Source organism: Saccostrea cucullata, unplaced genomic scaffold (genome assembly GCF_032062105.1).
Source record: "Saccostrea cucullata isolate Sc308-1 unplaced genomic scaffold, CSIRO_AGI_Scuc_v1 ctg5754, whole genome shotgun sequence".
In the NCBI taxonomy this organism is placed as follows: domain Eukaryota; kingdom Metazoa; phylum Mollusca; class Bivalvia; order Ostreida; family Ostreidae; genus Saccostrea; species Saccostrea cuccullata.
In genome coordinates, this window is record NW_026929449.1 from 1 (window position 1) to 24382 (window position 24382).

Consider the following 24382-nt stretch of genomic DNA (forward strand, 5'->3'; position numbering starts at 1 on the left):
CTTTTTAACCATACACAGAGACGTAAGCGTAGTCAAGGGCATCAGTCTTGCAATAAACCTTTAATACACGACGAAACATATGGAGATAATGAACAGTATTCCAGATCAAAAGTCCATAAAACAATAAAAATAGGAGCAGAGGAAACATGGACCTCCAAACCATCAGAGGTGGGATTAGGTACCATGGAGGAGTGAGCATCCCCTGCCAACGGGTCACACCTGCTGTGTGCTCCTTGTCATGATCAGGAAATTACGGAAAAATCGGTCGACAATTCAGTGTTTAAATAATGGATTATTAATCAGGTTGAAAAATGTCAGTCAGTATTGACTCAATGAGGAAGAAATTCTTCAAAATCATATCAGTTTTGAATATTTTTATATATACTCCAATCAACCAAAATAAATTTGAATGACCATATTTTTATATTGGATTCTAAAACTTCATAAAATCCGAAAAGAGATACATGGCGAGTTCCAGTAAATGGTCAACCAAGCCTCTTTCTTTACTCTTCACTACAATATTAACAGTACTTTAGAAGAAATTTCAAAAGTATTGTTCAACAATATATTCAAGAAGTGGTGTAATCAGATATGGATACTAAAAACTTTCAAGGAACTTTTGGACAGTTTGAAATCACAAGATTTCACCAAAATCAACAGGTTAAAATTTACGACTTTTCAACTTTATATACAACCATTCCCCACGATAAATTAAAGTCCAGGCTTTTTGATATCATTGACAGCTGTTTATTCAATAAAAACGGAACTCGTTAATTTACTTACCTTGTCATTGGTCATTTGCAAAATTATTTTTTTAGAAAACATTCTGGTTGTACACACTACTCTGAAGTTGATATTAAAAGATGCTTCTTACTGAAAATATCTATGTGGTTTTTGAGAGCAGGTATTCCGACAATATATGTCTTATTTTTGTATTCATATGAAGCAGACTTTGTCCATAATCATACGTGAAAAGAAGAAAACACTTGCTGTGGCCTTTAACTCGACATTGTCAATTAACAATTGTTGTTTCTATTTTTATTATGTCGATACGACAATCCCGGGGTGAGCTTGAAATAAAAGACATCAAAGAGTCCGACACATCTGTTGAATATTTGGATATTTTACTTGAAATATACGCTAATGGTAATTTAACAACCAAGTAAGTTTTCTGATAAACGTGATGACTTTAACTTTTCAATTGTACAAACTTCCCTTAATTTATGCAGCAATATACCTTTATCACCTGCATACAGGGTTTATATCTCTCAGTTTATCCGATACGCGAGAGAATGAACAAATTCTAAAACGAGGTAAATTATTGACAAACAAGTTGATGAAACAAGGGTATCAGCAGTCTCGTTTAAAGTTATCAATACGTAAGTTCTATGGTCGATACAGTTACCTTGTCAGCATATACAATTTATCATTGAGTCAAATGCTGACTGACGTTTTCCATACTAGTTGTTAGTCCCTTATTTATTCACTGAATTGACGGATTTTTCCTTTTATTCCCCGATCATGACCAGGAGCACACGGCAGGTGTGACCGGTCGGCAGGAGATGCTCACTCTTCCATGGCACCTGATCCCACCTCTGATGTTTTGGAGGTCCGTCTTTGCTCTGCTCCTATTTCGTATTATTTAGGGGACGTTTTTCATTGCTTTCAATTATAGATAACATTTTTCAATTTGAGATTTGTAAGTTTGCTTACCTATGTACACTTGTTTTTGAAACTGAACTTAATCTTAACAACCTGACCTTGGGTCAAGTTAAAATTGTGACATACCTTAAGGTCATAACCTACCTTGGGCTACCTTAGTCAAGTATCAGCATTCACTAGTCGTTATGAACTGGACATGATTTGTACACTTTCTGATAGTAAAAAATAAGAAAAACAAAATAACAATTTTAAGTATAAAAAATAGTCTGGAAGAATTTAATTCAGCCTTTCCAAAAGACAAAAATAACGAAGAATGATTAACCAAGAACCAATTAAAATACACAATATATGATGATGGCAAACATATGGATCCCTGGAAACGATCAGGTGCCTAGGAGGAGTAAGCATTCTCTTGAGACATGACTTCCACTGTTTTGTTCAGGCAGATAGAGCAACCCGTAGCGATAACGTAACAAAGATAATGAAACATTCAGACAAATAGACCCAACGATAGGTTGCATATTATGTATTTGTAAACAGGGCCATTGATTTGTAACGACCATATAATGTGCTATTTGTTGCCTTTAAAGGAGAATTTTGAAATCTCTGTAACATGAAGTTATTTCTTAGTACATTGTAGCCTGCCTTGGTTTTTAAAAAAACAAATGACCCCACAGAGGACATGCTAGACTTACTAATGTGTTAGTGCTCTCCTTCATACTTTTTGATAATGTCAAACATATAATTATGTTTAACTATGGTAAAGAGCAGAGGACAACAATACAAAATTGGACATAGAATTAAAAAAATATATTTAAAAAAAACAACAATAAAATTATAGAGAGTAAGTCTAAGGACATATTTTATCTAATCATTTGGAGGTAATAGTGGAATGTAACAACAAGTATGCAAGGAAAGTTGGCGATGGAGAAACTGGTCAATCAGTTAATCATTGAGAGTTGTCTAGTTTTTAATGTTTTGATGTCGTAAATAGTCATTTAAAGATAAAATTTAAAATTTATAAAATTTGATTAAAATAAGATAAAATTGAAAGATAAATACATTGCAAGCTACTTCTGTCTTCACTCAACACTTTTTGCTAAACGCGGAGGATATTCTACAGCATAGTTTGTGGACGATGTTTCAAAACATTCATCCTCACAACGTCAAGGGCCAGAAATTAATTTTAATTATTTTATACAGTTACATAAATTGGTTTCCAATTTATAACTTCAGTTCTATCAAAGCTTTTGTAATTAAATTCTACATCCAAAAAAGACATTTGAGTTTTAAAGCCAAAAACTTAAAGGTAAGACTTTTATAATTATATTACATGCTTTATATTCTAGATGACAATTAACTTTACTTTTCTTTTAGATTTTACAATGAAGTTTTTATGAAGGATTGACAATGACCTTTCAGCTTATGATCGGAGAAGGAACACGAAATGATTATGGGTTTTTTTTTTAAATTAAAAAGGTAAGACATTAAATACAGTTATATGTATATCAATTAAATCCATGTCAAAAATAGTCAATGTCTTCCGCTATTTTTTTTCCATTATCACACACCGAAAAATTACAATGTCTTTAAAAATTCATTCAAACTCTTGGTATATTTATTAGATAATTGTAATTCATAAAAAACTTTACCACACAATGATTAAGTATGGTTTCTTTATATTGCTTCATTTAGTACCGTGACCTTCCATTAAATTAGGGTCACTGTCAACATGTTTCAGCTGTTTTAAAGCTTCGTCATATCCGCCGGAAGAATGTTTACTGTTTCTGGCACTGGCGGTTTGAGCGACTTCCGGCGCAACACCGCCCCCTATCGGAGGATGTGTTGTCTTACTATGATTTAATTTTTCACTGGTTCTTTTGTCTGAATGACTACCACCACTTGACCTAGCAGACTGCCGCTGCTTCAGTCTTTGTTCTACGCGGCTTTCAATGCTTGAATTCTGCTCTTGTGTATCAATTTTTGCTTCACTTTTGAGGTTATAATTCCCAACTATTTCACTCTGGCGTTGTTTGTATTTTTCTGCATGTGAAATTCGTACATTAGACAACTGTAAAGAAGTAGCTCTTTTTGCTTTTCGTTGACTGTCAGACTCAGCTTCAGTCGCAGATATCTGAGATGATCCTCCAGCTTTAATGACATTTTTTGAAGTAGTAATGGTGCCGCTGGATGGTTCAGTCTTCTTTTCCTTTCCAGGACTACCAGGGACACTATTAGATGAATTTGAATGTTTCTTTTCATCTATTAAACTGCCAGGGATACTTGATTTAGAAGATTTAGCTTCTTTATTATCATTTACTTTACTACCAGTTTTTGCACTGTTTTGACCTTCACTTTCACCTTGCTTCTCGTCTTTGACCTTGTCCGTTTTGACCCCAGTTCCGTTAATGATCTCCATGAGGTTGAGGTCGTTCTGACCCTGTAGTTCCTGTAACTTGGCGTTCTGTGTGGCCTCCTCTATCTCAAAGAAGGAGGGATCATTGACCTGTAACAGCTGCATCGCAATGTCGCTTCTCCTGTTGTCCACGTCCGCGTCCATAAACCCCATCTCCTCCTCCGACCTCCGGGTTCTTTGTTTGTACTTCCTGTGATGTAATCAGAACATAATATTTAGTATTTTGGGTCCGTTTAACACTTGACAATTCAAATTTCTAAAATGATTTGAATTTTAGAATGTTTATATAAAAGTCTACTTTTCTAAATTTCAAAACCTCAAACTGATTTGGTATAGTTAAATTTACATGGACCATTTTGGTCTTAAAGCAAAAACAAAAACAAGAAATAAAATAAATCAAACAAACAAACAAAAAAAAAAAGAAAAACAACAACAACAAAAGAAGCAAATTAAGAAAAAAGAACAACCAACCAAACACACAAAAACCCAAACACACAGTCAAAACATAACAACATCAACAGTTCATACTAATATTTAAGGAATGAAGCTTATTTCAACTTATATTATACGATATAACATAACTTGGTGCAGTTTACGCTTTATAAACCGCGAAGCGGTTTATAAAAAAGCATAGACTGCCCCAAGTTTTGTTATATCGTATAATATAAGTTGAAATAAGCTTGAACATTCCTTATAATTTAATTTCAGTGCAGACAATGAGATAATTTTCTCCCCAGAATAAGGCTTCATAATGATTTAATTTTAAAAGTAACGTCAAGCGGAGTAATACGTTTTTTGACGTAACTCATTGTGACGTAGGCAAGTTATGTTATCCAAAATGGATAAAATCTTTTACAAGTAAAATTAAATTATTAAAAAAGGAACGGTCGACGGTTGACACTTTCAATATGTTCTAGTGTCGACCAGGGACAAGTCGACGGTTGACAGTTGACACTTCCCTTGTGTTCTAGTGTCGACCAGGGACAGGTCGACGGTTGACAGTTGACACTTCCCTTGTGTTCTAGTGTCGACCAGGGACAGGTCGACGGTTGACAGTTGACACTTTCTGTGTGTTCTACTGTCGATCTCGGACAGGTTGACGGTTGACACTAACTGTATGTTTTACTGTTACCGGGTACACTAACTCTAATCACTGCTATTAAATTGAGACTAAGCCTAATCACAGTTATTAATGCGAGGGTAACCCTAATCACAGTTATTAATGCGAGGGTAACCCTAATCACAGTTATTAATGCGAGGGTAACCCTAATCACAGTTATTAATGCGAGGGTAACCCTAATCACAGTTATTAATGCGAGACTAACCCCAATCACAGTTATTAATGCCAGAACAACCCTAATCACAGTTATAAATGCGAAACTAACCCTAATCACACTTATGTATGCAAGACTAATCCTAATTACACCTATTTATGACAGTAGAAATGGTTAAATGGCAACTGTCCCCGGTCAACAGTAGAAATGGTTAACTGTCAACTGTCCCCGGTCAACAGTAGAAATGGTTAACTGTCAACTGTCCCCGGTCAACAGTAGAAATGGTTAAATGTCAGCTGTCCCTGGTCGACAGTAGAAATGGTTAAATGTCAACTGTCCCCGGTCAACAGTAGAAATGGTTAACTGTAAACTGTCCCCGGTCAACAGTAGAAATGGTTAACTGTCAATTGTCCCCGGTCAACAGTAGAAATGGTTAACTGTCAACTGTCCCTGGTCAACAGTAGAAATGGTTAAATGTCAACTGTTCCCGGTCAACAGTAGAAATGGTTAACTGTCAACTGTCCCAGGTCGACAGTAAAAACGGTCAAATGTCAATTGTCAACTGTCCCAGGTCGACAGTAGAAATGGTTAACTGTCAACTGTCCCCGGTCGACAGTAGAAATTATTAAATGTCAACTGTCAACTGTCCCCGGTCGACAGTAGAAATGATTAAATGTCAACTGTTCCCAGCCGACAGTAGAACCGAATCACTACTTTTATATATATATACAAGCTTCCGCATAGGGACTACATACCCTTATATTGGAGTTCTTGTTTTATTTGTTTTAATTTTGAAAGACTCTTATGTTAATTAAAAACAATCACTCTAAATACACTAATATTTATCTTTAGCTATCTTAAATGCATGTTGAGAAAACTCAATGTCCTGAACAGAAATACAGCTCCAAAAATACAGAATTCATTTTAACTTTAAACCATATACAGCTGGACACTTAGCAGCTCATTATGTTTAATTTTGATTTACATAGTAAACTGAACAAAACGTCAACAAAGTATTAACAAATAATAAACGACTTCAGATATACAGAAAATATAAAGATTTGATTTACCTTTGACTATTTCTCCGATACACAAGGACCACCACTATACATATCACAATCAGAGCGACGATTCCACCTAGGACGGCCGCGGTAGGGAGTTCTGAAAAGAGTAATTAGACATCTAAATGTGTTGTCTGTTAATTCAGTTATTATGTCCGTTGTTTCAGACTAACAGGGAAAAATATCATAGTGTGTTCATTGGAAAATTTAAAATTAATATTCCTATATTGTATGCAGTATGAACTTCAAAAAATGTGCAACTTTAATATTATAGCTCTTGAAATCTGCAAATAACTGGTAAGATTTATTACACTGTATTTTAAGTGTTAATTTTCAGTGGAACATAAAACATTTTACAATTTGCCAAAACATTACAGTCCTCGCCATATATGGATTGGTGCTTATTTATTGGAATAATTATCCAGTTATTTGTCATTCGGTCAATTTGTACTTAAAAATGACACCAAAAGTTCCTTTACCGAAAAGAATAGAATATAGTAATTTGTTTCCAACAAAACGCACTGGGTAATCGAACTGGTTTACTGGGTATAATGTCATACTCCTCCTTGGAAGAAATTCAAACTTGAGTATATGTTAAACTGTGTTAAATAATTTTGAATCGGTTAATTATTTGAAAAAGGACAAGGTCTTGAGATGAAATTATGTCCATATCATAAGTTCCAAAACCAAACTCTTAACTTGTCAAACGAATTAAATGTTCAGTATATTGTTTCTTGTAGTAATTTAAAGCTCTGTCTTGTCCTTGACCCCATTTTCTTCTGAAAGGACAAAGTCACTGGACAAAAGGATATCAAGTGTTACATAAAGCTTGCTAGTTTGTAACAATGTGAGTCAAGTTAAAATCTTCTATACATTCCAGATTAAATATTGCATATATATATATATATATATATATATATATATATATATATATATATATATATATATATATATATATATATATATATATATATATATATATATATATAAAACTGAATCAGGAACAGGAATATAATTTGGGTTGGGGAAACATTAATAGAAAGTTATAAAAATAACTATAGCTATAACATTATTTTTGTTTCTTTTTATGTCTATTTAAAGTCTATTTCTTTTCATACAAGTTTATTTCAAGAGTAGTGAAAATATTCTTTTTTAAAAAGACAACGGAAACAAAGGAAAGACCCACGTGATTTTGGAACTGGTCCATGGCCGTCTACGTCTTCTTTGTTGTTGTTGTCACCCGATCCAACTATGACTGGACGTGTTTCTGATCCATTTACTGCTCTGGTTCCTGTGGTCATCCTACCTGAAACCATGCAGAAGAACGTCCATCAACTGCTACTAAACATTTACATTGTTAATTAAATAACAATATTAGGTAAGTATATTGTTTGAATTTTAAGCGTTTTCTCTTTTCTCATCTTACCTGTGCTGTGGTCAGTCGCTGTTGTTGTCGTTGATGTACCTTCTGTTGTATTGTCCATTCCTGTTGAGTAACTGCCTGTAACTATAGACGTAGTAGTATTAGACATTTTACAGTTTTCCTCAAAGCACAGTTTTAAAACAAGGAAATCATCAAAATAAAATTTATTTAAAAAAAAAACAACTTTTATTCCAGTAACAAAGCTGCTTATATGTACATGTATATCCGTTTGAAAATAAACATGATGAAAGCTCATTCAATGAAATAAAAACTCATGAAAATGATGATAAGAAAAACACACATCTTTCAGTGACAAGAAATTCACGTGTTGAGACAGTCACGTCGTTTGTATGCTATATAAGGAGGACAGCGATAAGAGGTTGGAGGCTGAATTAATAATGGTTTCCTATCGTCCTCCCGTGACCGCGAGAGGATCTCTCCACATCCGAGCACAAAACTCCGCGCTGTCTGACATCCGTAAGATAAAGCTGAACGACGAGGCTTTTGTTTTTCTTATACACATACTTATAGAAATTAAATAGGAACAGCGAATACTTGTTTCGAAAAATGTTTGACTAGATATGCGTGTCTCAGTGCAAATTTATGTATGTTTCACTGAAATTTTAAGATAATTTTTACTTAAAAAAAAGAAGGAAATTTAAATTTTTTGGAACCAGGATAATGTGTTTTTTTAAAAGTTCGTATCGAAGTTATTAATCAAAGAAGAGGACGGATTATAGGTGGTAAATGAGAAGGAATATAAGTGGCTGGGGATGGGGAGTAAAACGATAGGAGTGGGGGGAGAAGGAGTTTAAAAAAGGGAGAAGAAAGAAAATACAACCTTAGCTCACAGCCCAATTTGAAGGGCAAATGAAAATTTAACCGGTCTTGATAATACATAAATTATATAAAATATTTTACCTCTACATTGACATAATTATCCAAAAGACACTAGCCATAAACGTTGACACTAGGCCTATTTTACACACACTAGAACATTTTACGTACATCCGGCGTTAATGTCTTTGTCCGCTTTTAACAGGAAAGCCGAGTCTCCTACAAGTACTTAGGATGCACGGACTAAGTCAACGTTCACCTCTCATTGTATTGAGGGACAGTGTCGCAATTCATTATTGTTTTATATTACATGCAATATCAACTGAACATGTATTTTATTTGCATTACATAGGTCATACACATCCCATGTTTTCTTTGAAAGTAACATTCCCCTTTCATTGTGATGTAAAAACGGACTCTTAACCTTTGTCTTACTCATGAATGCATACATGTACACCGTACATCATAAATTCGGATTAGTTTAATATGTTTAAAAAATTGTAATTGTGGTAGATGACAGTCTTGTATCCAACGTAGAATAACAGCTATTTGTAGATGAACGAGAAACAATCTAAGATTGGTCACTTCCGGTACTGTCTGACATCTTGTCATGTGATCGGAAGTTGACCAGGATGTTGTTAAGTCAGTTAAGACTTCTAAGTAGCATCGTCTCTTTGAGTAGATTACATTATTACTAATCTTAGATGTGTGATCAGGCGTCAGGAGTGCCAATAATTTCATTGCAACTTGATGATGTGTTATAAAAAAAAACAATGGTACAAATTCGTTGAAAAGGTATTTAGTCAAAATATTTCAAAGAAAGAGGTTTAATCGAATACGCCAAAATATGTGCCATGTAAAGAAATTTACATGAATTTAATATTGGAAAGGATTAAACGTCTCACTTGACACTGTTTGACGAGTCGTTGATATTTTTTGCCCCTATTTTGTCATTTTGGTTTGAGGAAAACATTTTTAATCTTATTTATGCCTCATTCAAATGTGCATTTATTTTTGTAAAGGGTTTCTACATTTACCTCTAGCAACACAGTATTTTCATAAAGTTATTTTCCGTTTTTCCCACGAGAGCATGGTATTTTTGTTAATATGTAAGTTTTTAAAAATTGGGTAATGAGGAAAAATATACCACTCATCTGTCAATAATTTAAATAATAATAAAGGTGGAAACCCTTTTCAAAAATGAAGTGACTTTTCTCAATTTTCTGATTTTATTAATTACAACTTTTCAAAACATAGAATTTTTTTTGTAGCTAACAGTTTCATTGGACAATTACCGATTCTTTATTGAAAAGTAACTTTCTCTTATAACCGTGTAACACGACAATCATCGTACAATATACACGTATTCACTGGTTGTGAGTGGGATAGCTCTTTTATCAAACCCGCGACAGGAACTATTCCCCTTTGGCTTGTCCGAGGGAAATAATTCCTGTCAAGGGTTTGATAAAAGAGCTATCCCACTCACAACCAGTGGATAAGCGTTTTATTATACTGATGTATATTATAATTTCTGAGTCTATTGATTTATCGCTGGAAATCAAAATTGGCGGCAAAAATTGCATGAAAATCTTCCGAGGGGTGGATAGCAAAAACTATACCCCGGGGTATAGCTTTCTATGCGTGGAAATTTTCAGACTATGAAAAATAGCCATTTTACCTTCTTAACTTTATAAAGGAAACATTTTAACAGAAGTATAATAATTTATCAAACTTTTTTTTAATTTCCCACATTATTTTTATATGAAGAGCGCTAAAATAATAATATAGATAAAGTATGATATCGTATTGATTTCTTTGAATAATGTTGGATGTCGTATTATAGTAGTAAATATATTACTGGAGTGTTCATGTTAAGTTAATCCTCACATGCTCATATAATAAAAATATGATTTTAGTTGAGCCTGAACCTGAGACTTTATTTAAAATGCTTGTGATTTTGGAAGAAAAGTGTCAACACAGCATTTCTATTCGGATGGTTTTATTGGGGCTAGTTCACATAATTTAGATAGAGAAGCCACGATAATATTGGAACCGACCTCTGGTGATGGTGTGAAGCAATCAAGTGGTTCACCTTCAAATTGGTCGTCTGTTCTTGGAAAACATAAACTATAGGTGTGTTTATGTAATACAACAAGATGCCCTAACACTGTTAATTCTATACAGGAATAAAGTACCAAAAGTATTTATTATTTTGTAAGGTCCTGTTCAAAAGCACAAGAGAGGAATTTATGATTATAAGGTTGCTTTGTCTACCTTTAACGTAAATGCATGAGTTGACATAGCTTTTTCTGTTTTTAAACAATCTCGATGATTGTTTTTCTGTTTGAAATATTGGAATATCAAATCATAAGATTTATAGTCTATATAAACTGTAGTAGGAAAGGAGAAATGCACGAAGAAAACATATGGCTGGACCGGGAATCGAACCCGGGACCCCTGTATTACTAGTCAGGTGCTCTAACCACTGAGCTATCCAGTCCGATATCCACGGTCCGTAAAGCCCGAACTTCTACATTCCTCCCTCCTTAAACAGTCTTCGACCTCGAAGACACAAGTTCTAGGGCCCTGCCAGGAATTACTAATTTACACATACACTGTAACCTGAACAAAGCCCCCCCCACACTGGCCACCAAATGTAGTAGGAAAGGAGAAATGCACAAAGAAAACATATGGCTGGACCGGGAATCGAACCCGGGACCCCTGTATTACTAGTCAGGTGCTCTAGCCACTGAGCTATCCAGGCCGATATCCACGGTCCGTAAAGCCCGAACTTCTACATTTTTTGGTGGCCACCAAATGTAGTAGGAAAGGAGAAATGCACGAAGAAAACATATGGCTGGACCGGGAATCGAACCCGGGACCCCTGTATTTCTAGTCAGGTGCTCTAACCACTGAGCTATCCAGGCCGATATCCACGGTCCGTAAAGCCCGAACTTCTACAATCTGGAGCAGAGCTTGCAAGGATCTCCAAAAACATCATAAGTGGAATAAGGTACCTTGAATTATTAGATATCCCCTGCTGACCGTTCACACCAGCTGTATGCTCCTTGTTATGATCGGGACTATCTATAAACATTTGTTTATGACAGTCAGGTTTGTTTTTTTTCATTTGTACTCAAGTGGGACATTTTGTTTCGCTTTGAAGTCTTTAGATTTTGCTTGTACCATGCTGTATTTGGACGAATGGCGAATGTTTTTATCCCTTGCTCATGAACTTAGCTACTTAAAAGATGTCCAATGAATCTTTGACTCGGAAAAGGCATGGTTAGTCTTGAACATTTCGAAATCAAGTTGTTGAATCTTAAGAAAAGTTACATTCTTGTATTTGTCAGGAGGCCTTGTTCCTCCTCATGGCACCTGATCCCACCTCTGATGTTTTGGAGGTCCATGTTTGCTCTGCTTCTACTTTGTATTGTTTCATGGACTTTTGAGGTTGAACACTGTTCGTTATCTCCACATGTTTTGTCTACAAATTAGCATGTCCAGCAATTGACCACATGTAGTAATGCCGTTGTTTGTGCGTACAACAAAATTTATGATAAATATGATGACTTTTTATGTTTATTCGCCAGCTTCCCTTACTTTTGCAGCAATATACCTTTGTCACCTGCATACGGATTTTATATCTCTCAGCTGATTCGAAATGATTGACCACTTTCTACGTATGAACAATTTCTAAAACAAGGTAAGTTCTTGACAAAGAAATTGATGACGCAAGAATATCCGTAGTCTCGTTAAAGTCATCATTTAGTAAGTTCTATGATCGATACAATGACGATGTCAATTTATCATTAAGTCAAATGCTGACTAGCGTTTTTCATACTGATTGCTAGGCCATTAATTTTATTGTCCACAGATTTTTCCGTTTTTTCCCGAACATGACAAAAAGCACAAGGCGGGTGTGACCAGTGGGCAAGGGATGCTCATTTCTCTATGGCATCTGATCCCACCTCTGATGTTTTGGAGGTCCGTGTTTCCTCTGCTCCTGTTTTTTATTGTCTAATGGGTTTGGGGGTTAAATACTGTTCATTATCTCCACATATATCATCGTCTTGAATATCCCAGATGTTTTGACATTTTGTTGATTTATCTATGTTATGAACATTTTACAACTTTTATTTTATCTAGCTATTTACTAATTACACCAGCAAAAAACATAAGGCTACAGAACTGACATATTGGTAGGAAAATAGCTAAACTAAAATGAAAAAGGAAACAATAAATACGATTATCAATATTTATCAGTGCCACTGCCACATATAAAGTTTCCTGTTCTTTCATGTACATGTACCTACTCAAAGGCTCGTCAGAATCAGAGCGTTTAATTTGATTTAATTAAATACATTACTGGAAACAGGAAAAAATGGAGTGTATTTGGTTGTTTAGATTGTTAGTTTCGATATTCCTTTTTTGCCCAAATGCATGGGGTGAGTATAATGTAAAATATCAATAATATATGTACGAGGACAATTGGATAATTGAACATTTTCAAATATTTGTATAACCTGTGACTAGAATGCGATACTTGTACGAGAATGGTCAGGATATTTTCATTATTTGTACATTGATTGGAATACGATATTCGTACGAGGACGTCAGGATGGTTTTGAGTATTGATGTAACGTGAAGCGGTCACCCTTCCAAGGGAGAAACAGGCTATTTGTTGCTTAACTTGCCTGAAATATAGGGAGACTCTACTGCATCACTAGGAAAGCTTCTTCTCTAGTGGATTTCCCTTTATACTGTCGGCTCTACTTCTCACTGCTCAGGGAAGCTTCGACTCAAAGCTAAGCATTAGTTCTCTTTGAGTGTCTTGAACTCTTCTTGAAGCTACGGCAACCAATGCCGTTCCCGGACACGAAGTCCGTACCTGGACACAAAGTTCCAGCCTTGGAGCTTCCTGAAGCAGATCGGAACCTTCAGTTACGGCAACCCCCTGCTGTCCACAGACACAAAGGCTGTATATGGACACTAAGTCCAACCTCTTAGACTTCCTGAAGCAGGACACTAGGCACCAGAGTCACTACGCTGACACCAATTTTGTAATGTGGAAGCGGTCACCTATCCAAGGCAGAAACAGGTTCGCCGTTTGCTGAACTTGTCTGATAGAGAGGCTCTACTGCATCACTAGACAAGCTAGTTTACTAGCGAGACAGTGAAGTTCCCAATACTGTCCGCTACATTGATAATATTTGTACAACGAAGGTCGTGAACTTTTTAAATATTTATGTAGCCATTGAGTGGAATACAATACTTGTACGAGGATGATCGTGAATATTAATATAATATTTTGCAGGTGGTTGGTCTTTTTGGAGTGACTGGACGCTGTGTTCTTATCCCTGTGAGGGAAAAACAAGATGGAGGAAGCGGCATTGTATGACTCAGTTTTGTAATGGCAACTACTACGAATATGAATACTGTCGGCCCCAAGACTGCTTACCAGGTAACTTTGAATAATACAATTTATGAAATATGATGTGTTTCTTACTGACCCCATGGTAATAACATTAGAAAAATTTTCTTTTAGAAACAAAACCCCCACCGGTGGCTTTTCGACAAAATTTCAATAATTCTTACCTCACAAAAGAAACAAAGAGGTATGTCAAGTCCACAGTTCGGGAAAGTTTAACTCTCCCACAGAACAATTTTCTGAAGAAAATCACACGAAAAAATGAGAAAACCACAGCTCTTTTTTTAAACGAAAGCAATAGAAATATTGATAAGCATGTAACGAACATGAAAAGGAAAATTCAAGAAGTTACCATCCAAGCATCTCGGCCTGAACAGAACAATATGAATGCTAAACAAAAATTTCAACCAACTTCCAAAGAAGAAGGAAAAGGTACGGTAATTCGTAATGAAGCTTTTATTCAAATTGTAATATACAACATGGCTCTACGGCTAAGAATCCTATTTTGTTTATTTATTGATTGTAGGAGAAGACCAGATGCTTTTAAAAATCACCAGTTTATTTTTAATTCACCACTTTTGTAATTTTACGATATATTTTCAGGGGGAAATGAAAATGTTGTGATTCTGGTATCTGTTCCCATTCTAACAGCATGTGGAGTTTTATACACGATCGCTAAAATCTACAAAATGTAAGACATGAATGACATTAGTTTCATTTACATAAGAAAATATGATATCGACCTTGAAATAAGCATATTTTTACCATAAAGTGAATACATGTACTAGTAATGTATGAAAGTAAGTTCGTTTAATGTTTGTTATCTTTCAAAAAAAAAAAAATTGAAGTATAATGCAAGTTATTTAAATTGTCATATGTCCAAACATCATAATAAATAAATGTTGTTAACGTTGTTTCTTAATTAAAGAAAATCATTGATATGTTTTTAAAACATCAGAATAAAAAACAGACAAAGGAAAGCCAAAGAAGCTACAGAAAATACAAAAGAACAATGTCATTCCCCGCCTGCAATTAAGATTTCTTCCACAGAAGAGGAAAAAGAAGTACGAAAGTATGATTACGTATCCTATGACGATATAAGCAAACGTAGTTCATCCGATAACAGCTCGCCTTCTCATAGCTATGTCTATGACGTCACTTGGAACTAAGACCAACAAATCGAATAACCAAAGCATAATTTTATTTATCATTGAATATCGCACGTATTGATGGTTTTATAACGTGATGCAAGCTTTGTTTCAGTTTAAATGTCCCCGTACAGTAAATTAGTTTATGTATTATATACACTTTATTTCCCTTTGTATTAATATTTACAGTTCATTTAAGAGATGGATTTACTTGTTGAGAAATTAATGAGGACACGAACTATGACGCTTCACGTCTGCATATTTCATTCGCGTACCTCATGAATTCTCCCAAATTAAATTCATCTCTTTTATTAACATGATTTTTCTGAAGATGATATATTTGTCATTTAACGATCAATGTAGATGATTGGGAAATAATGGAAAAATACGTCGACAATTCAGTGTATATATATATAATGGATTAACAATAAGTATGAAAAACGTCAGTTAGCATTTGACTTTATGATAAAATGTATTTGCTGACAATAACTTGCCTCGTTTTAAAAATTGTTCATAAGTAGAACATACTTTTGCGTATCGAATCATCTAAGAGAAATAAACCTTGTATTCAGGTGATGAAGGTACAAATATGGCAAATTGTTTTTTATGCTATCGAATGTCATAAATGTGTTTGGCTTTATATAATTCTTTATTTTTTCTTTATTAATGTGTATTTATTAGTATGTATTTTAAAAAGTCATTTACAAATACTCTAGTTTTATTTATTAAATATATGTAAAACGTTTGTAAATACAAGAAATATTGCAGCATTTCATAGAAATGAACAAATACATAGATTAATACATAATAGTCATCGTGTGAAAATAATCTTATCCGTATTTATAATTATGTATATGTGTATTTTTTCCAATAAAAACTTTTTATTCTGAGAATATTTTTAGTATTTCAGCATAATAGGAAAACCCCACATGTATAGAATTGTAGACTAAAACTATAAATCATACTTAGAAAATGAAAAACGCACCCTTCCTGAATAATATCTAAAACCATTCCATATATTTATTTTGGTCTTCTGCCTTGTTTATAATTAGGGGATTAAGCATCGATCATAAAAAAAATTACGTCTCTGAGATTGAAAGATTAAATAGAAATACAATTTATGTATTTTATAAAATTTCAACTTCCTCTGATTAATCTCGTCCTCCTATAAGATTTTTTTTTTAGATATAGATAATAATAAATAATTCTCAGTATATGTAATATTCAAACTGATTGAACTTGAATTAAGATCTTAAACAAAAAAATATTTTTGAAATTGAATAGAATAAAATAAAAGGATTTTTAAACAAGATAATATGTAGATGTTATATAGGGGATACCTGATAAAGAAATACCAACCACAGAACACTTAATACAAAAAAGGTTACTTACGAACACCATATAAAGATTTGTCACCAACAAAATACCGGATAGATAGATTTGATTGAAAGGTTTTCCCCAAACCACTGATACAGAAATGTCACCCACAGAACATCTGTTACAGAGAAGTTATCCACAGGTGAATGAGATATCTAGAAATACCAGATAAGTAATATTCACGCTCAAACGTCAAACAATACAAAGCTGGACCAGATCAAATACGGACTTATAAAACATCAGAGGTGGGATTAGGTGCTAGGAAGGAATGAGCGTCCCCTTTACCAAATCAACCCATTGAAGTGGCGAACATACACTGACTATAGAAAGTTAAAGAACATTAAGTCGAGATGAGCTGACCCAAGTAAAAACATTATTTTGTTGAGATGAAATTCAGTAAAAGACCTCATGTTTGCTGTCAACCGCATCAAACGATGATAAAAAATTGATTTAAACATTGCTTATAGAAATAATTCAAAAGAAATTGTTTGCAGGTACTCTAAAAGAACTGGTTGGCAGATGACTTTGAAATATCTCCTGAATAAAAGAATATATACTCCCCACGAACAGTTGATGGAAAAATAAACATGAATTGGTGATATAATTATGTCTTCCCTATTTGTCTCTATTTCAGAAATTTGATTTATCATTGTTGTGCACAATCTGTAAATATATAAGTATGGCACGCCAAATTCACAAAAATGAGCAAAACATAGTTTCACAGTCGATAAACTAGGTTTATCGGTTGTAAACTATAGTTCACGGACTGTAAACTATAGTTAACAACGTTAATCTATATTTTACATCTGTAAACCATAGTTAACGCGATAATCTATGTTTCACAACCGTAAACTATACTTAACATCGAAAACAATCATTTGCGATTGCAAAACATAGATTATCTGATAAATACAGTTTCACGATTTGTAAACTATAACAAACCGTTAGGTATAGTAAACGATCTGATAAATATAGTTTCACGATTTGTGAAACTATGATTAACAACTCATTGTTGTGCACAATCTGTAAATATATAAGCTTTAATGTAAGTGTCTGTATGGCGCAAAAACACACTGTTAAATTCTATATTTATTGTATATTTAGATATAAAATCAACTGAAATTGAATATTTCCCATTTCGTTTTTATTTTACAGTTTATAATTTATTTGCTGGCCACTTTCCCGTCCTTCCTTAGGAAGTTAATAATCAGTAGGACCCCGGACACTGAGTAGAGTAAGAAGGCCACGACACAGAAAGCCCAGCCCCAGGACAGGTTGTTCAGGAAGGCCGCATAGATCAACACGGTCAGCAAGATAAAGCCACCTACAACATTAAAAATTAAATATAGAAAAAAATATATTGAGAAGAGTTGTGCAAAGAGCTTATAAGTGTATATGCAATGTCTTCTGGTCAATTTATTGATTTTTCATTATATAACATAATTAAATATGTTCGATTCGAAACATATGCTTAGTTTCTCATAAAAGAGACTTATCTCGTTTCTCCAAAACGCTTGTTTTTGTAATAATATGCGCAGAGAAATGATTTACAAGGTTTCACTATTTATGAACACGTTTATTGGTGCAAGAAATTTCATAATTTTGTTAAAGCAATATAAAAGGACTCATATAACTGCCAATGGTTTGACTGCTTGATGTCCAGGAGTAAAAAGGCTTTGTTTTTTAAAATATATTAATTTTAATTGTTTTGGTCCAAATACTCAAGCTTAAGGGAGAGCAATGGACTATCTTTTCTCCTTTTAACATAAAAATGGATGAGATTGGTTCAGCAGTTTATGAGAAACTGAAAATTTTCAAAAGTTTATGTTCACCGAGGGAAGATGCACACGATGGACGAAATTTCAATTATCTGTAATTTATAACTGAAAGGGATAAATAATTATAAGGCAGCTTCCACACCAGGAATGAAAACCTGATGAATTTGAATAGATACAAACCTGTCACAAAACACGTGACCACTGCGGCGATGTACACGATATAAATGCTAAGCTTTTCTACAAAGATGTACAGGACCAGAAGGACTATGGTAGCGATGGATCCTATAAACCCAAAGGCAGCAAAGGTCCGGGAGGCCTCAAACCAACCTACAATGGGGAGTATGAGACATACCAAATAATCAGAACTAAGGTTAAAAAAATAGGAAAAGTTTTCAAAAATCCTTCAAAAATCCTTACCTTTATCGTTTCATGCGAAATGATGTAAATCTGAATGATAACAGGGTGGTTTTGACTTTGGCCGATTTTTTTAAAATATAAAACCTGCCCAATTGCAAAGTTAATGGATAAACTTTAAATTTATTGCTTTATTCGTGTCTCATATCAGACTTGCTTGGTTTCATTCCCTATCTGCAGCTTATCTTTTCGAATAAATTTCTCTAAACAAACACGGAAAATACCAAAGTAATGATTGCCATGAAAATAAAATTGCTGTTTTGCATCAGAAAATTCATTGAAATATGTTTAAATTTACTTTCTCATATATTTACAGAATGTTTTCTTTAATTGAAAATAATGTAGGGAAAACTTGATAAATATTGTTTACTATGTTTACAATTTGCAATACTTAAACTGATGTTTGAATCCGGCATCCCATTTGTTCACTATGTCGTGGGGACACAAAAGATAGTATTTAAAGGTATAGGTACATGTGTAAATAAATACCATATTATTAACAAGGCAAACTCTTAATTTATATTAAAAAGTAAAAAACAAATAGCAATGATCTATAAATACTTACTCGCCAGATTCTTAAATGAGTAGTCCGTGCATTCTGAGTCAATACAAATTGACCATAGACCTTCATGGTAACTTTTCAATTCAAACCAATAAGGTACAGAGAAACCGATGAGATTGATAACGAAAGCTGCAATCACTAGAACACATGATATTTTCAAAAACAGTGGAGTGTCTATTACTCTGTCTTTGATTCCCATGATGGACAAGAATGCTTCCGACTCTAGGTTTGTTCGTTCTCAAAGTTTTGTCATCACAACCGTATGCATAACAACTGATTTTATGTACCATGGAGTCCACAGCGACGTTGCAGTTGAAATTCCTTTCTTCCATTCAAATTTCTTATCAGTGTTTTGTAAATTTTTCCTTACCCGGGTCCTACAAATGAATGACGTATAGATAATCAATTTAGAGTTTCCCTTTAATTTGACCCTTTATTATGATGTTGGACTTTTATTTTGTTAATCAAATTCTGTGTTTACCTACAGTGTCATTAATCAAGGTCCTGATTTTCTTTCACTAAATTCCATCACTGGACGCTCTTCCTGTGTATTCCTGTATTTTATTTTATTGATGTAATGCTGTCTATTTTATGCTTCAATATTTTCCATAAATATTTTTGTTTCTTGACTTAATGAAAAACATGGATAATGTACAGTGATTGATGCCATGTAGAAACTAGAAAGCAACACAGATCTTTGAGCAGGGCACAAACATAAACCCCGTAAACTCCAGGTGTAATCAGATGTCTAGGGGAGTAGGCACCCCTTGTTCTGTTGACCAGTCACACCCGCCGTGAATCCAACTTCCCTTACTTGTGCAGCAATATACCTTCATCATCTGCATACGGAGTTTATTTCTATCAGTTGATTCGATACTCAAGGACATGTTCTACGTATGTACAATTTATAAAACGTTGTAAATTATTGACAAACAAGTTGGTGAAACAAGAATACCAGCAGTCTCGTTTAATGTCATCATTTCGTAAGTTCTATGACCTTGTCAGCAAATACAATTTATCATTGAATCAAATGCTGACTAACATTTTCATACTTATTGTTAGTCCATTATTTACACGCTGAATTTGCGGCGGATTTTTACGTTATTTCCCGATTATGACGAGGAGCACACGACGGGTGTGAACGGTCAGCAGGGGATGCTCACTCCTCTACGGTACCTGATCCCACCTCTGATGTTTCGGAGGTCCGTGTTTTCTCTGTTCCTTTTCTGTATTGTTTATTGGACTTTTGAGCTTGAATATTTTTCGTTATCTCCATATATTTTATCCAATATATTAGATTCTGATGATTATTCTTAACTTGACCTATTTAATATATTTCATAATTTTGAAGCACAAAATTATATTTTATCAATTTGAAGCATAAAATTAAATGAGGTGAATAAATTCATTTATTTACAAATGTTTAATAAACCACGTTTCTGCATATAGATAGATAAGCGATTTTTATTTGAAAATCTTATCTAAGCCCAAAAGCTCATGATTATTTTCAGATGATTGAAGAAATATGGAGGACATGATATATTTATTCTTGATATTACTTTCAAAAACAGGTAGTGTAACCATTATACATCTTTAAGTGATAATATAAATACGTGTAATTTCAGCTCTAGATAGATAATATGCTAGTGTCCTACTTATTCTTCGATAAAAAAAACCTAGAAGAATGTAAGCAAAACTATGAATAATACACAAAACTCAAAATTTTAAAATTGAATTTCATATTAAAAAAGAATGCGATCTTCCTCACTCTTATGTATTCTTTTCTGTTCTTTTGAACATATTTAGTTATATCAGTTAAAAAGCAAAGTAGGCCATCAAATAATTCAGGGGGTAAAAGTAGAATTTATGTCATGGAGTGGTTGTTTATTGAACAATAAGTCAGAGAGGTTCGTCTGTTATGAAGAAAAAGTTAGAGAGTAGGTGTTTTATGTAGAATGTCAGGGAGAAATGATTAATACGCATGCAGAGCTAATTGGTTATTTTCATTTTCTTATTTTTTTTTTCAAAAATGTATATTTACTTATTTATATACAATCAACGAATTTGAAAACAGCAACATATAATACTTAAAATTATGAAGTCAATTAATAGATTTAATTTCATTGGAATTTTTGATTGAATAGATTGAATCAGGTTCGATTTCTTATATTTCCTTCAGGTTTAATTCTCTTTCAGTGCTCTGTCAGTTTTCTGACAATGTGGCATTTACTTTGGGGCAGACCAAACATCTGTACCTCAGTCATGGCGAACAGATAGCCTATAACAAAGTTATCACAAATATCTCTGCCACGTTTGATCCTCAGGGATCTTTTATTTGTACAAACCCAGGAATTTATGCCTTTCACTTTTTCTCTTTGGCTCATACCCAAAGCAAGATTTGGATAGAACTCTATAAGAACACAAACTATATCTGCTCTGTGTATGGGTATACGTCACACGGTTATGCAGATGCTGGAAATTCTGTTCTGCTTCATTTGAATTTAAATGATCACGTGAGTATCAGAACTCACCAATCGTATAACACGACACTCTTTGGAACAGACGACGAGATTTACACCACATTTACTGGAATTTTACTTTCTTCTGACGAATTCGGTAAGGCCTCCTTTCAAATTCATGTATATATAATATTTGTTTTCAAAAGCGCAAATTATCTTACTATTTATTTGTATCAAATGATGCCAAACATATATCTAGTTATTAATCAAATTTTATTTTTCGCAAAATATGGATTCAATTTATTTTACTATGCAAATATAATGATGATTTCCCTTTCAAGTAGACATACACGTTTGTAGTATTGTGTTAAATGTTGTGATTTATACTTAGATTTCTTAATTTATTTCAAATTAAAAAAAAAAACCTTTACAGAACATTCCTATGAGGACGTGGCCTTCTCGGTTGGAATTGACCATCATTTTCATGCAACTAACGGTGAAACGGTTATGTATAACAAACTCATGGTTGAAAGTGATGCATACGATCCCCTGACGGGTGTATTTACTGCGCCGGTGGATGGAACCTATATTTTTCACTATCATGGACTCGCTCAAAATAATCAGGTACTCGTATGTTTTTTCCTCGTCGAGTTTTGGCTTGTGTAACAGGTAGAACAACAAAGTTTTTATGCGCCCGCATCGATAGATCCGGGCGTATATTGTTTTTGTCCTGTCTGTCTGTTTGTCTGCAAACTTTAACCTTCGTCATACCTTTTAAACAGATAGAGACGTCATATTTGGTATGCATACACCACTAATTAAGGACTTTCAAATGACATCAAGGTTGATGACCTTGGGACCTTGACTGTGACCTATATGCTAAAAGTAGCTTTTTAATTTAACCTTCAACTTTACTTTTGAACCATGAAAGATAGAGACTTCATATTTGGTGTGCATACTCCACTAATGAAGCTCTTTCAAATGAAACGAAGGTCAATGACCTTGTGACCTTGACTGTGACCTATATGCTAAAAATAGCTCTTTTGAACCTTCACCATAACTTTTGAACCATGCGAGAAAGAGACCTCATATTTGTTATGCATACACCACTATTCAAGTTCTTTCAAATGAAACAAGGCCTTGTGACCTCGACTGTGACCTATAAGCTAAAAATAGCTTTTTTCGAACTTTGTTGCCGCCAGGCGCATGGTGTTTCACAAACATCTTGTTCTTAATATTTTTGACAATACTTGCTTTGTTTTCTAAAACATATGTACTTCACTCAGTTGATTTGGTTGGAGCTTTACCACAACAAGGACTACGTTAACGCTGCTTACGGTCACACGGTGTCTGGGTTCGCTGATGCCGGTAATACTGCTGTGCTGCACCTTCATTCGGGGGACAAGGTGTACGTAAAAACCAGAAATAACAGAGCGATTGACCTCTTTGGAACACCAAACGAAGTCTACGCCACATTCTCAGGGATTCTATTAGCCCCTGTAACCCACGATTCCGACGGTACGTAAAGAAATGATTAAAGGAATATCAACTCTTTTTTCTGCACCTGTACTAAAAACTAGCTTATAGTTAATGAAGTGCATTTGTATGACGTCCATCACGGTTACTTTCTTATAAATTCAAATTTCAGATTCCCAGTCTGAAGTTTCATTTTCTGCTGGCCTTTCGCATCATTTTTCGGGAACCACTCTAATCTTCGACCGAATTTTCTCTAACCGTGGAGGCGGATACAGCCCGGTCACGGGGTATTTCACCGCTAGAGAGAGTGGTATTTACGTGTTTCATTTCCACGCCTTGTCACGTTCTGATGCTAAAGTCTGGGCGGAGTTGTACCATAACTATCACTATATCGACTCATTGTATGGTCGATCTAATGGAGAGTTCGCCGCCGGAAGTAACGCTGCAGTCTTAGATTTAGTGTCAGGTGACACAATCTTTTTAAAATCTAGACAGTCCACTAATTCTTACTTCGGGGCACCAGATGAAGTATATTGTACTTTTTCTGGCTACAAAATTACATTGGAAGATCACATACTTATAGGGAACCCGGGTGAAGTAATTGGTTAATTGCAATAAATCTTCATAAAGCCTTAACTTTTCTTGATTCTCGTCATCTTTGTGTTAACGACTGGTTAAGAAAGATGTGAACAATTCAGCTTCTTAATTTTTTTTTTTAAGAAATTAACCCTACCATGGTTATTAAAATGTTTTGATAAAACCTGTGATGTTAAACAAATTATCAGATTTCTAAGGTCGGTGAAGATTGGTACAAGGTTTTAGATAGAATTTCTTGTTCTTTCTTAAAAAAAAATTATTTCATATAATAGTTGTTTTTTGTTATTTTGATTTATGGAGCATTAAATAAAATTTAGACATTTTTTTTTTCATTTTCACAAAATAATTTGTAAAGTGAACAGCTTAATCTGTAAAATTAACTTGCATGGAGATAACAAACAGTATTCAATCTCAAAAGTCCATTAAACAATAAAATCAGGAGCAAAGCAAACACGGACCTCTTAAAC

General features: G+C 34.1%; 4 protein-coding genes and 1 non-coding gene across 5 annotated transcripts; 2 read left to right on the top strand and 3 right to left on the bottom strand.

Moving 5' to 3' along the window:
- Positions 1–3258: 3258 nt before the first annotated feature.
- Positions 3259–7920, bottom strand: LOC134280879 (uncharacterized). The gene is made up of 4 exons (XM_062763331.1): positions 7840–7920; positions 7600–7719; positions 6423–6513; positions 3259–4268 (listed from the first exon to the last, which is right to left on the bottom strand). Exons 1-4 carry the CDS (start codon positions 7895–7897, stop codon positions 3350–3352), a joined length of 1188 nt encoding a protein of 395 aa, XP_062619315.1. The 5' UTR covers positions 7898–7920; the 3' UTR covers positions 3259–3349.
- A 1352-nt stretch (positions 7921–9272) lies between these two features.
- On the top strand, positions 9273–14651 carry LOC134280880 (zinc metalloproteinase nas-37-like). The gene is made up of 4 exons (XM_062763332.1): positions 9273–9351; positions 13991–14137; positions 14222–14541; positions 14631–14651. Exons 1-4 carry the CDS (start codon positions 9306–9308, stop codon positions 14649–14651), a joined length of 534 nt encoding a protein of 177 aa, XP_062619316.1. The 5' UTR covers positions 9273–9305.
- On the bottom strand, positions 11528–11601 carry Trnas-aga (transfer RNA serine (anticodon AGA)). Its single transcript has one exon. It is a non-coding gene; the product is annotated as a tRNA-Ser (tRNA).
- Positions 14652–17792: 3141 nt separating the features above from the next.
- LOC134280877 (uncharacterized) lies at positions 17793–19925 on the bottom strand. The gene is made up of 3 exons (XM_062763329.1): positions 19387–19925; positions 18588–18734; positions 17793–17953 (listed from the first exon to the last, which is right to left on the bottom strand). The coding sequence occupies exons 1-3, from the start codon at positions 19580–19582 to the stop codon at positions 17793–17795; spliced, it is 504 nt and encodes a 167-aa protein (XP_062619313.1). The 5' UTR covers positions 19583–19925.
- A 969-nt stretch (positions 19926–20894) lies between these two features.
- LOC134280878 (uncharacterized) lies at positions 20895–23944 on the top strand. Its single transcript, XM_062763330.1, has 5 exons — positions 20895–20954; positions 21580–21999; positions 22276–22466; positions 23129–23360; positions 23491–23944. Exons 1-5 carry the CDS (start codon positions 20909–20911, stop codon positions 23925–23927), a joined length of 1326 nt encoding a protein of 441 aa, XP_062619314.1. The 5' UTR covers positions 20895–20908; the 3' UTR covers positions 23928–23944.
- Positions 23945–24382: the final 438 nt, after the last annotated feature.